Source organism: Peromyscus californicus, unplaced genomic scaffold, assembly GCF_007827085.1.
Source record: "Peromyscus californicus insignis strain IS unplaced genomic scaffold, ASM782708v3 Scaffold_7__1_contigs__length_154581171, whole genome shotgun sequence".
In the NCBI taxonomy this organism is placed as follows: domain Eukaryota; kingdom Metazoa; phylum Chordata; class Mammalia; order Rodentia; family Cricetidae; genus Peromyscus; species Peromyscus californicus.
The window spans coordinates 68,815,893-68,829,293 of record NW_026294595.1 but is presented as its reverse complement, the minus strand read 5'-3'; the positions used below and the strand labels follow the sequence as shown (position 1 = coordinate 68,829,293).

At 51.5% G+C, this 13,401-nt stretch overlaps 1 protein-coding gene across 7 annotated transcripts in view; it reads left to right on the top strand.

The window, feature by feature from the left end:
* Prdm11 (PR/SET domain 11) overlaps positions 1–13,401 on the top strand; it is an 84,444-nt gene that overhangs the window by 33,798 nt on the left and 37,245 nt on the right. For 6 of the 7 annotated variants that reach the window (XM_052722890.1, XM_052722889.1, XM_052722894.1 and 3 more), the window contains exons 2-4: positions 751–875; positions 1,201–1,304; positions 1,773–2,035. In XM_052722890.1, the coding sequence (XP_052578850.1) occupies positions 751–875; positions 1,201–1,304; positions 1,773–2,035 (492 nt within the window). Of the gene's footprint in view, positions 1–3; positions 186–750; positions 876–1,200; positions 1,305–1,772; positions 2,036–13,401 lie in introns of those variants that run through there. The other variant, XM_052722893.1, reaches the window with a different exon arrangement.

The following is a 13,401-nucleotide window of genomic DNA, read 5'->3' as shown; positions in this document are numbered from 1 at the left end:
AGCAGGGGTGTGGCCAGCGGGGGCCCTGGGGAGTGAGTCACACACACACACTCTGCTCGCCCAGTCCCGGGGCCCAACACGGTCCCAAGGCCGAGCTACTGCACAGCCCGCCCGAAGAAGAGTGTCCCGGGGTCTGGCATGAGGACCGTGGGGAGGGGCTGCAGCCGGGTTCTGTGGTGCGGGCGGTAAGCATGCTCTGGGGACACTCCCCCCATGGAGAGATGGGTGGGCTTGGAGTCAGGACTAGCCCTGGCTGGCACACCACCAGCTCCCCAGGCCCGCCTGTACCTGCTATGAGCTGCCCAAGGGGCCTGGCTTCTTCCTCCTGGCAGCCCCTCACTCGGGGCCTCACAGCCAGCCATGCAGAGCTCATTTCAGCTTTCCACTCCCTCGGGCCACCCTTGGCAGAGTTTGTCAGGTTCTTGGGGGATCCTTGTGTCCTTTGGACTTAGTGTTCAGGCTGTGCTTCCCAGGCCTGTCTCCTGGCCTGAGCTGCCCCTGGGCCCTGACCCCATGGGGCTGGTGGCTCCAGTCGTCCCCAGGACCAGCCCTGGATAGAAATGGCATTTCCTCTTGGCCAGGCTACAGCTGTTTTTGTTGTCTGAGTTCTCAAGCGCTTCCTCTGGGGATGGCAGGGAGGGTAACCAGACTCCGAGGGACCCCTGCTCTCCCTCCCAGCCACTCACCCCTCTTCCCCTGTCTCTTTGATCTTCTTCCTGTGCTGGTCCGGCCTCCGTTGCCTGTCCCCAGGACAGAATGACCGAGAACATGAAGGAGTGCTTGGCCCACACCAAGGCTACTGTAGGGGACATGGTGACAGTAGTGAAGACAGAGGTCTGCTCACCACTCCGGGACCAGGAGTATGGCCAGCCCTGGTGAGGCCCCTGGGTGGTGACTTGAGGAGGGAAGGGTGGGTGGCTGGGCTGGATTGGTTGGGGATCCAGGGGGTGGACACCTTCCTTCCTGGGCAGCTCCTGGGGTCAGAGGTGAGCAGGCACTAGATGAACTTGGGCAGAGTTGCTCAGGGCCCAACTCCCAGGAATTCACATGCTCCACCACTCCTGCAGCGGAGGGGCCGCCTGTTGGAGTTCTTTGCCCAGGCAACCCCCTGCCTCCTGGACAGGTGTCCAGCCTGTCTTCCTCCTGTACTGTCTCTGATGGCTTATTTGCTTTTCTTCTGTGGGCCCTTGCCCTGGCCAGCTCTAGGAGACCGGAGCCCGCTTCCATGGAAGTTGAACCCAAGAAGCTGAAGGGAAAGCGTGACCTCATTGTGACCAAAAGCTTCCAGCAAGTGGACTTCTGGTGTAAGTGGACTTGAGGCTCTAGGCGACTCTTCCCTTCACCCCATACCCCACCTGGCCCTGGTCTGGAAATACTGTGCCAGAGTTCCAATGAGAGGCATTCACCCAGGCACACCAGGGTTCAGCAGCCTCTCTTAGGTCTTAAAGCCCACAAATGTACAGTGGCATTTCCAGCTCAGGCCTGTGGCCCCAGAACCATTTTTTTTTTTTTTTTTACTTGAGACAAGAGCCTTGACATTGGCAGCGTGTCCTTCAGCCCCCCCAGGGAGGATCATGGGTCATTGCTGCTGATGGCCCTGGGCCTGCAGCTGGCTGAGCAGATCTAGGGCTGGGAGGCCTGAGTTAACATGCAGTGTGCTTTCCATTGCTCTAAGTGGTCCTCAGTGTGGCCTCTGGTAATTTCCTCAGCCACTGCGGGACGTCTTACGTGGCACCACCACTGAACTTTTCCTCTTCTTCACATCCCTCCAGTCTGTGAGTCCTGCCAAGAGTACTTCGTGGACGAGTGCCCGAGCCACGGTCCCCCCGTGTTTGTGTCCGACACGCCAGTGCCTGTGGGCATCCCGGATCGGGCAGCCCTCACCATTCCACAGGGCATGGAGGTGGTAAAGGAACCTGGTGGGGAGAGCGATGTGCGGTGTATCAATGAGGTCGTCCCCAAGGGCCACATCTTTGGCCCCTATGAGGGGCAGATCTCTACCCAGGACAAGTCAGCTGGCTTCTTCTCGTGGTTGGTGAGTGTCCCCTGTACTATTCCTTGGGAGACGTTGATAAGGGACTTGGGGGAAAACCAGCAGGGGATAATTTGTGCCTATACAAGTGCTCTTCTGTGGTCACCTATGGCTATAAGGATGATGGATCTTGCTATCCCCTTGCCCCAGCCATGTGGCCTTTGTCTTTTGGTGTCCAACGGCCATGCTAAGGGATCCCACCTTGGTAGCAAGCAGGTTAGTTATCACCAGGTACCAGGTAGAACTTAAGGCTAATTTTCCCAAGTATCCTTGCGTGTGCGTGTGCGTGTGCATGTGGGTATGCCTGTGTGTGTGTGTGTGTGTGTGTGTGTGTGTGTGTGTGTGTGTGTGTACCCATGCATGTGCATCTGGCTGTCCATTCAGTAGTATTTACAAAGAGCTCAGCCAACCCCTCTTCCAAAGTGGAAGATTCGTAGGTGGGGGCTGCAGGGCCATAGAACATGATATTCGGCTCAGAAAATGGGCATGGTGGGTGCTGGAGGGAAGGCTTTCCACAAGACAGACATGGTTCCCATTTTTGGGAACAAATGGTCTCTTGGGAAGACAAGCATTGAACAAGCATGTACAAGTGGTTATCGACACCCGAGAGAGAGCACAGCATACTCTGGGACACTGTGCTTGTGGTGCCTGGAACCTGCATCCAGATTGTCCGCAAGCTTTGTTGTTCACTGTCTAATGACTTTGAACGTGTTACTTTCTTCTCTGGGCCTGTTCTGTGGCACAAGGTTAATGAGAGCTGCTGGTGAAGATTCCCGTTGGCCTGGCACCGTTCTTGGGAGTGCGATTGCTAAGTCACTAAGACACTTGTCATTGCTTGATATTACTGCTGTTGGCCTCTGTGGTGGTTTGAATAGGAATGGCCCCCATAGACTGATGGGTTTGAGTGTTTGGACCATAGGGGATGGCATTATTAGGAGGTGTGGCCTTGTTGGAGGAAGTGTGTCACTGTGGGGGCAGGTGTTGAGGTTTCCTATGTTCAAGCTGTACCCTGTGTGGCACAGTCTCCTGCTTCCTGGGGATCAAGATGCAGAACTCTCAGCTCCTTCTCCAGCACCATGTCTGTCTGCATGTTGCCATGCTTCTCAACATGATAGTAGACTGAACTTCTGAAACTGTAAGCCAGCCCCAATTAGATGTTTTCCTCTATAAGAGTTGTGATGGTCATGGCGTCTCTTCACAGCAATAGAAACCCTAACTAAGGCAGCCTGGTTGGGTTCCTTCAGTCTAAGGCTTGGAGAATGAATCACAGCTGGTCTTGGAAGGGGGCTAGAACTTCGTTCCATGCAGACAGAAGAGATAGGGAAGATGTCTACTGTGGTGGCATTAGAAGCTAGCAGAGGTGGTGTGGGATCATTTCCCAAGCCCAAGGACTGAAGGAAGCTGGGTGATGTGACCAAGCAGAAGTGTGGCTAGGTCAGGTTGTGGCACCGAAAGTCTTGGTCTCAGGGAGGAGGCTGGGGAGAGGGTTCATGTCAAATGAGTATGTTGATGGCTTGAGCTGAGGTCTGGAGGTGGGCGAATCTGAGAGATTCAGGAGGGAAAGCCCTGAGGTTGGTGAGATGGGCAGAGTGCCAAAGTGAGGAGTAGGGGCTTTCAAAAACATAAGGAGGGGTTCCTAGAACGGCTCATGGAGGAGAGGCAGAGGGGAGGGGGGGTGTCATGGGATGGTAGAGGAAAGCAGCAGGCCCATTCATACCCCATCTCTGCCTCTCCCTGAGCATCTCCTTGGTGCCAGGCCCAGTGGCAGAACAGATCAGATGTGAGTCGTCCTACCTGCACGGGCAGGAGATGGAACTAACCAAAAAATACTAAAGATACACATAAAACTACTGGCAGGTGTTAGTGAAATAAGAAGCTGGGAAAAAGTAAAGAGCCAGGGGAACCCATGTGGCCAGAGGTCAGACGAGGCCTCCTGACAGGGTTGAAGGAGGAGCATGGCCACCTGTGTTAGTCAGGGTTCTCTAGAGTAACAGAATTTATAGAATGAATGAATATAGAATTAGTCTCTCTCTCTTTCTCTCTCTATGTAGATAGATAGATAGATAGATAGATAGATAGATAGATAGATAGATAGATAGATAGATAGATGATAGATAGATGTCTTAGCTGGACATCTATATATGTCTTATAAGCTGGATGTCTTAGCTGGTCTTCAGTGTGTGCCAGGTCCTGAAGTAGTAGGCTCTAATGCCAGTGACCTGCTGGCAAGGCCAGGGCTAGCGGCAAAGAGCAAAAGCTTCCTTCTTCCCCGTCCTTATGTAGGCTTCCGGCAGAAGGCATGACCCAGATCAGAGGTGGGTTTTCCCACCTCAAAGATCCGGATTAGAAATGGATCTTACCACTTCAAATTAGAGAAAAATCCCTCACAGGTGTTTCCTCCCATATTTCGGTTTGAGTTAATTCCAGATGTAGTCAGGTTGACAATCAAGAAGAGCCACCACACCACCGAAGTACAGATTGGTGAGGGGTGTCAGATGGTGGGCTTGCGTGAGCAAAGGCCCTGTGGCAGGAAGGGGCACACGGCATGCCCGAGCAGCAAACATGGGCTGGAAAAGGGATGGAGGTGTACCGTGTGGGGTCCACTGCTGACTTCATTCTTTGAAGGGCTGTGGGAAGGTTCCAAATTGTTTCAAGTAATTAGGAATGACCAGACCACATTAATTGGTTTGTTTGTTTAGTTATTTGTTTTGCTGTGTATGTATATGTTCAGGGTTGTGGCGCGTACACGTGTGTGTGTGTGTGTGTGTGTGTGTGTGTGTGTGTGTGTGTGTGTGTGTGTGTGTACCTGTGTGGAGCCAGAGGTCAATGTCAATGTTTTCCTAACTATTCTCTACCTTAGCTTTGAAACGGTCTCTTTCTAATCCAGAGCTCACCAGTTCAGCTAGACTGGATGGTCAGTAACCCCCCCCCCCCCGAGGGCCCTCCTGTCTCTACCCCCCCAGCACTGGGATTCCAGGCGCATGCCACAGCATTGGGTTTTTACCCAGGTCCTGGGGATCAGCTCAGGTCTTCATGCTTGCACATCAAACACTATCCACTGAGCCATGTTCCCAACCCCACGTTAAGGTTGTGTGGATGAGCAACTTTTGCGGCGGCCTACAGAACTACTGTGGCATTGGTTAGGAAGCAGGTAGCGAGTCAGTGTGATTTCAAGCCTGCAGTGGAGCTGGCGTGGGTGGAGACAGGGAAGGGACACGGTGAAAGGAAGACCACCTTAGGACCGGATGGAGGTTGAGGGCCAGTCAGGATGGAGTGGCTTCAGTAAGGGAACCAAGTGTCACGGACAGTTTTGGTCCTCCCTGCCTCTCAGCCAGCAGGTGGGTAGAGGTGCCTTCACTTCTGAAGACTTCCAGGTGGAGAGAAGGTTGAGTACGATTGGGACTCCAGTGTCCGTCTTGTTGAATGTTGATGCCAGCAGGCAGGTGGATGTACAGTTCTGGAACCTACAGAGGAAGTACGGAGATGTTAGTTGTGTTTGTAGATGGCTAGTAGAGGTGGATGGGACCCAGCCTCAGTGTTAAGGGACTTCAACAGTTCATAGTCCAGAAGGGAGCATGGGAGAGCGTGGCATCGGAGGAGAAGCAGGCCAGGAGAATGGCCTGTCTGCCCTGCAAGAAGAGAACTCTAAAGGCTGCAGGACCAGTGGGTCTCGTGTGGCTGGGAAGCCCAGGAGGACAGGGCTCACAAGTGTCTGTTGGGTCTTGTGCCTGCAAGAGCATTTTGACATTGGCAGGAGTAGTAGGCTTCCGCCTGGGATTTCTGTACCCACATGGTATTGGGCATATTGACAGCTCAGGGTGGGCGTGTGCTACTGGTACCTAGAGACCAGTGGCGAGGGTAGGTGTTAAGTGATGTGCACTGCCTGGGACCGCAGCCCACAACAAAAGCTTATCAGTTGCCCCCTGCAGGAGAGTGCTGGAGCTGGGCACCTGATTAGCATAGAGGTGGCCAGCAGAACAGCTTCTCAGAAATTTGCTTAGAGCTCAGAAGTGGAAAAGAGAGATAAGAGAGGCAGATGGTGACTGGAGGAAGCCACTGGGGTCAGCGGAGCTGCTACTAGAGAGAGGTTAGCATCAGCATCCTTGAGGCCAGCAGGAGGAGCGCTCTGGAAAGAAACTGGGAGGATGAGGGAAGAACACCAGTCATATGCATTTGTAGCACCTCTAGAAGGTTCTGAAGAAGCAACTGGGTATGGAAAGGAGTAGGTCAGCATATTTTCCATCACCTAAGGGACAGCCCAGGTAGGTAGGTGTGGGAGGCCGAACAATAGCTCTGTGAGGATTAGTGTTAATTGCCAACTTGGCAGAATCTGGAGTCACCTAGGAGACAAGCTTCCAGGGGATTATTGAGCCCCTGGCATGCCTGTAGGGGGATTATCTTGATAGACTGATTGATGTGGGAAGACCATCTTAATTATGGGTGACAACATTTCCTAGGCCAGGATCCTGGATTATATAACTCCGAGAGTTGAGCACAGGTGTTCACTCCTCTTTGCATCTAGACTGTGGATGCAATACAGCTAGCTGCCTCGAGCTCTTGCTCAAGGGACTTCCCCATCTTGATGGACTCGGGAAATGTGAGCCAAAGTGACCCTTCCTTCCTTAAGTTGGCTTTGTCAGATGAGATTAAGAGGTTCCGTAGTGCCCTTGTCCCCAGAACGTGTGGCCCTTTTGGTGGTAGAAAGTGGTAGTGTCTGTAGTCACAGTGAGCATCTTGAGACACGGAGACAATCTTAGGTTTTCTGGCTGGGTTCAAGGAAATTACAGAATTCTTTCTTGGAGGGAGACAGGAGGGTCAGGGTTAAATCAGACGCGGGGACATGGTGCCTGCTGGCTTCCCAGAAGTGGTGGAGGCTGGGAGTGGTTGGGACAAACAGCTGAGGTGCCTATTAACACATCAAAGCAGACTCTGGCGTCCAGTCCGGTGTCTCCCTCAGTCCCTACCTGTTACAGGATCCTCCTGGCTAGCCTACCCTATCCCCCTCCTGAACTCCCCAGCCCAGGGCCTGGGCTGGGCCCCTTTCCCCAGCTTTTCTTTTCTATATAACCCAGCCATTTTTGCGAAGTGGTCCTTTTGGTCTCTTGTTCTCCTGGTTCAGTTCTGGCCTCTTGGTTCCTGGTTCCTCTCTCTTTCTTTCTCACCCTCCTACTCCCTCGCATCTCCTAATTTAGTCTGGACCCTTCCAGCCTTTGCCTGTGATCTCTCTTATATCTATAATAAAAGCTTCAATCCCATAGGAGCGATCATGTCCTCCTTTTATTTCTTTTTTTCCCCATGCTGGTGGCCTATAGATGTGGAGAAATAGATAATGAGACAGGCTCTTGATTGGAGGAGTTCTGACCTCCAGAATTGTAAAAGAATATATTTGCTTTGGTCAAAGTGAGAGAGAGAGAGAGAGAGACAGAGAGAGACAGAGAGAGACAGAGAGAATGTGTTTTCCTGCAGCAATAGGAAACATAGACTGATGGAGGAGGCATGTGTGTCAGGGACATTGGCTAAAAGGTGCAGGGTGGTAGATGGAGGTGGATAGGTCACATGGCAGGGATTTGACCTTCAGAATCTCTAGAAGTGAGTAATACCAAAGACTTGAAGAGAATGAGTGGTCAGGAAGGCTCAAGAAAGCAAGAACATGTGTGTGTGTGTGTGTGTGTGTGTGTGTGTGTGTGTGTGTGTGTGTGTGTGTGTGTATCACACATATGTCAGGGGCGGCAGCCGTTTGGACCTCACTGGGGAGCCCAGGGAGCAGTTTGGCCTACTTAGATGATAAATGAGAAAGGAAAGAAAAGATCTGAACCATGACACTGATTTGGGGCTGGAATCTGGAAACCCAGCATCATAAATAAACTCCACTCATTCGTCAAATCCTGTCCCCAAGCTTTCCTTGCTATTAGCTTTTCCTTGACCATTTTCCTGGTTTCGGAAGCCCTGGCCCCATCCAAGAACACATGTTTGCAGTTACAGAGATGGCTCTGTTCAAATGCTTGCTGTACAGGCACAAGGACCTGAGTTTGAGCTCCAGATCTCATGTAAAAAAGCAAGCTGTGGTGGCTAACTCTTGTAATCCCAGCACTGGGGAGGTGGAGGCAGGCAAATCCCTGGATTTCCCTGGCCAGTCGCTCTAGCTGAGTGAGTGATCTCTAGGCCAGTGAGGGGCCTTGTGCAAAAAAAAAAAGGTGGAATGGTTTTGGGGAAAGACACCTGTTGTTGACCTCTGGCTTTCAAAGCCACTCATATACGGACGGGCGTGCATGCACTCAGGCACACACACACACACACACACACACACACACACACACACACACACACGCGCACGCGCTACTGTTTTGTGCACAATAGTGCAGTGACATGTGCACACAGCACTCCAGTGGGAATGGAGCCTGATCATAACACACACAACCCTTAGTGCTTACTGAGCCGCTGACACCTGGCCAGGGGTGGACTCGGCACTAAAAACATTGCTCATGCTTCTGCAGTGTTCTTCCTGTGACACCGTGTATTTATTGTCATCCTACGGGGGTGATATGGGCCACCGCATACAAGACTAAGCAGGTCGGCAGAGCTCCAGTGGGTTTCAGGCCTGTTGCTGTCTGGCTGCAGAGCCTGCCTCATCTCACGGCTTGGTCCTCTCTATCTCCCTTCCTTCTGGGCCTTTCCCTTCCTGCTTCTCTTGATTGGGTCTTTCCTCCTCTTTCTTGCCCAGCATCAATTCTCTCCCTGACTCTACTCAACTGGAGGAGAGCTGGCCCCACTGTGTGCTGACTGCAAGTGAGGCCCTGGGTTCCCAGGGATGGAAGGCCGCCCTCCTCTGCCTGGCCGCCCTGGCATGAGTTGTACACTCAGTTCTGACTGCTTTGACAAGATACGCCCCTTCCTCTGCTCTCTCAGCCCAGGGGAATTTATCCTGCTGTAAATCATGGATCAAACGCCCCCCACCCCCAGGTCCCGCAGGCCAGGACAGTGCCGCAGGCACCAGGTTCTTTGAGTCACTGTGTGACCCTGTGGTTTGGAAAAGAGGCAAAGAAAGAGAAGGCAGCAAAGGTTTCTATTTTAAGTTTGTCATCCAGTCCACGTTTTGTTCCGGAGAGGATATAGGGCAGCCTAGCCAAGTGTGTAAAATAGACCACAGTGGGGTACTACAGCTAAGAGAGAGGAAAGAGTGGGGGTCTCACGACGGGGCCAGGTGTTAACAGGCTAAATCTCAGGGGGCTCAGAGAAGCACAGAGCCTCAGGAGGGGACATTTCAGACAGATTGGAGTGTGTGTGCATGGGTGTGTACAGGTGAACAAGTGCTTTGCTTGTGGTGTGTGTGCACTTGTGTGTGCCCCTGCAGAGGCCAGAGCTCTTACATTTTGAGAGACAGTGTTTTCTCTTCCTGAACCCAGAGTTCCCTGATTGGCTAGATTGGATCATCAGTGAGTCCTAGGATCTGTGGTCCTGGTACCCCAGCACTACCATGCACAGCTTTTCTGTGGGTTCTGGGGATTCAAACTGAGGTCCTGAGGCTTGCACGGCAACCACTTTACCAACCGAGTGCCCTCATCCTGAACAAGTGCTTTTTTGTGCTTGTTTATTTAATGTCTACTAATCCTTAACTATGAAAATTTAAAAGAGCCTGGTGTGGTCATGCGCACCTGTAGTCTCCACACCCGGGACGCTACGGCAGGAGGATCACCAGAGTCTGAGGCCAGCCTGGGTTGCATACTGTGATGTTGTCTGACAAAATCCAAAACCCCAAACCAAACCAGAAAGCTTTGCAGAAAGATGTAAGAATAGTGTAGTGAACACTTTGCTCTTAGGATCACCTGTTGCTACATCTTATAACATTTATGCTTGTATTTATAGTCGTGTGTGTGTGTGTGTGTGTGTGTGTGTGTGTGTGTGTGTGTGTGTGTGTGTCCAGTCCAAACCTTTTCATAACGTAGTTTGGGGGCTGGAGAGATGGTGTAGCAGTTAGGAGCATTTGCTGCTCTTCCAGAAGCCCCAAATTTAGGTCCCAGCACTTGTCTAGCAGCAGCTCACAGCTGTCCATCGCTCCAGCTCCAGGGGTTCCAGCACCCTCTTCTGGCCTCTGCAGGCAACCTCACACACATAGCACACACGTGTGAAACTAAGGGTTTTTCACTTGCTTGTTTTTATCTTTAAGTGGTTAGGACCCACGGAATGCCCAGTCTCTGTCCCAGCTACCGCACTATGCCCGCCATAGCACAGCAACCCCCAGATGACTCGGGAATCAGGGAGTGCAGATTGTCTTCCAATAAAATGTTATTGAGGGCCTCAAAAATCTGATTTGTATGTGATTTCAAATAAAATTTGAATTTCATATAACTGTGAAAACCATAGAAGTGAAGTTACATGGGAAAAAAAAGATTTCCATTTTTTTAAAGGTGCACAAACCATTCTTAGTTCACAGGGGTATGTGAAAACGGGGTGGGGGCACACGGGATGTGACCTGCCATCAGTAGCTGCCTGACCTCTGTCACATGCCACTGTGGGTTATTGCTCCAGGCATGTCTCATATGTGTAATGTTGTCTTGTCGCTACTTCGTAATCAATTTTCCCAGCTGCACGAGGAGCACCCTTAATGAAGGCTCTTGCCTGGAGCCTTTCAGTGGCACCAAGCAACCGTGGTGGTCATGCTTCTTAAGCTCCTCCTTCTCCATCCTGATAGTGATGCTTACTAAAGCATGCAGCCGATACAATGTTTGTAGGATGGTCCACAGTTCCCATTGATCTCATTCTTCACTTCCGGCCAGCTCAGATCATGCGTTTTCCTGACAGCAGTGTTGCATCTTTCTCGTTGGGTGGGAAAGGCAGCATTAAAAATAAATTCACCAGTAGAGTGACTGGAACGGGGAACCCTTGCCCCGCACAGTTGAGACCAACCAAACTGTTTGAACGCCATAGCTTCATAGGTAGTGTTTCTGGTGAGGCTGGGAGAGTCTCTAGACACCCAGGGTTCTCTGGAGTCGGAATACTCACGACTTAGCACACCTTTGCATGTCATGCTTGAGTCTCTCTCTTTCTCTCTCTCTCTCTCTCTCTCTCTCTCTCTCTCTCTCTCTCTCTCGTATGTAATGTGCATGTGTATCTGTGCACATACGTGTGCATGCCTGTGGAGGCCTGAAGCACACATCCAGCGTCTTCTTCAGTAGATCTCCACGTCATTGATTGAGGCAGGGTCTCTTGCTGAATCTACGGCTAGCTTTTGTCTGGAATCCCCTGTGTCCACTTCCTGAATCCTGCCCCACCTGCCCAGCTTTTACACAGAGTCTGGGGATGTGAACCCCACTCTTTGAGTCAGTGCAGCAAGCGCTTTATCCACTGAGCCACGTCCCTAGCCCCAGTGATCTCGTTATTTTCCCATGTTTGTCTCGGCTTTGAGGGGACATCTTTGGTTACTATTTTACTATTACTGTTACTTTCTCGAGCTTTGCCAGAAAGGAGTATTTACTTAGACAGCGTGCATCTGTCTTTTGGTCACTGCCTAGTGACAAGTAGTAATAATTGATAGTGCCAAATCAAGTCTTCTGTGACACCAGCTTACTCGGTGTCATGAAACGGGGGCAATTAGTGTTTCCTGTAAACGGCCAGATGGGAAACTCTCCCATTGTGTGGGTCACAGTGTCTCTGGCAAGGACAGATGCCCTTAGGTCGGTGCTATGTCCTGATAAACCCAGAATGTACTCAGGTCACCTCCTCTCCCAGCATCCCAGCTCTGTGACACAGTGCTCTGTGCAGGATTGGTTGTCCCCTGTGACTGCAGAGGTACCAGGATATGACTCACTGCTGCTCTGTTTGGAAAAACCCTTCTGAACGGCAGCATGGTACTTTCACATCCGTGTTTTACTTTTCCTCTGGCCATTCAGTTTACATTTGTGTTGCCTCTAGGCAGGCAGGTTCTTCTAGGTTTCTTTCCATCCTTGCTCAAGGCCCTTCCTGCTCCAAACTGTCTTTCCAGTCCCATCTCATATACTTCCTGAGGCCCACTGTAGGACCTGAAGATGTCCTTTGCTTCCCCAGGAGGAAGGGGTGGGTGGGTGGTCCTGAGACTGGTGCAGTGGGGTCAGGTGCCCTTCCCTGGCAGAACCGTGGGACTCTCAAAGGGGAAGTACTGTGTGGAGTGGCCAAAGGGCTCTGGACAGTTCAGATCCTGGCACTTCAACTGATGGAAGCCTGGCTTTGAGTCCATCATTTGTTCTTTCGAAACAAGCACACAGCCTCTGGAAGACACCCGGAGTTATGAGTATTGATGTTCAGCCGGCCGGGGGCCAGAGGTGACAGGTGACAGGCTGGTTTGATTGTCCCTGGCCAACTTCACATGGCTTCAGGAAGGGGTAGAGAATGTGAATATGTTGGACTTGGATGTAAGCTCTAGATTCAAATAGGCCTCATTTACTACATCTCTAGGGCTTTTCTTATTTTTTAAAAAATTCTTCTTATATTTCTTATAATTTTTATTCTTCTCTCATATATTCCATCCCGACCACAGTTTCCCCTCCCTCCCTTCTCCGCATTCTCTCCCCCCACCTCCCTTCTCCCCTAGATCTATGCCCCTGCCATCTCCCCTCAGAAAAGAACGGGCCTCGCAGGGACATCAACTAAACCTGGCATAATATGCTGCAATAAGACGAGGTGCATAGCATCAAATCGAGGCTGGACGAGGCGACACAGCCTATCTATGGGGAAAAGGACCCTATAACTAGGCAAAAGAGTCAGCGGTTGTCCCTACTTCCAGTTAGGAATCCCACAAGACCACCAAGCTACTCAGCCGTAACATATATGTAGAGGATGTAGGACAGATCCCTACAGGGTCCCTGACCTCTGTGAGCCCCCAGGAGTCCTGGTCAATTGATTCTGTGGACCATGTTCTCGCGGTGCTCCTGACGCCTCTGGTTCCTCAGATCCTTCCTGCCCCTCTTCCATAGGACTCCTCCAACACCACCTAATGTTTGGCTGTGGGACTCTGCATCTGCTCCCGTCAGCTGCTGGATGAAGCCTCTCTGGTCTCTTTGATGAGGATTCTGCTAGGCTCCGGTCCCAGAATACTCTGCAGGCAGGACAAGCTATAGGTTGAAGGTTTTGTGTGTGGGTTGGTGTCCCAGTCCCTCCACTTGAGGCCTTGCCTGGTTACAGAAGAGGGCCAGTTCAGGCTCCGTGTCCCCCATTACTATGGGTCTTTGCTAGGGTTACTCTCATAGATTCCATGGACTTTCCATTGCACTAGGTTTCCACCTCACCCCTGAAATGCCCCCAATTCCAGTAGTTTCCCCCAGTATGCCCCCTAGTTGATCCTTCCTATTCCCAACCCCACCCTCCCCTAGTCCACCCACAAAACCATTTTGTTTCCT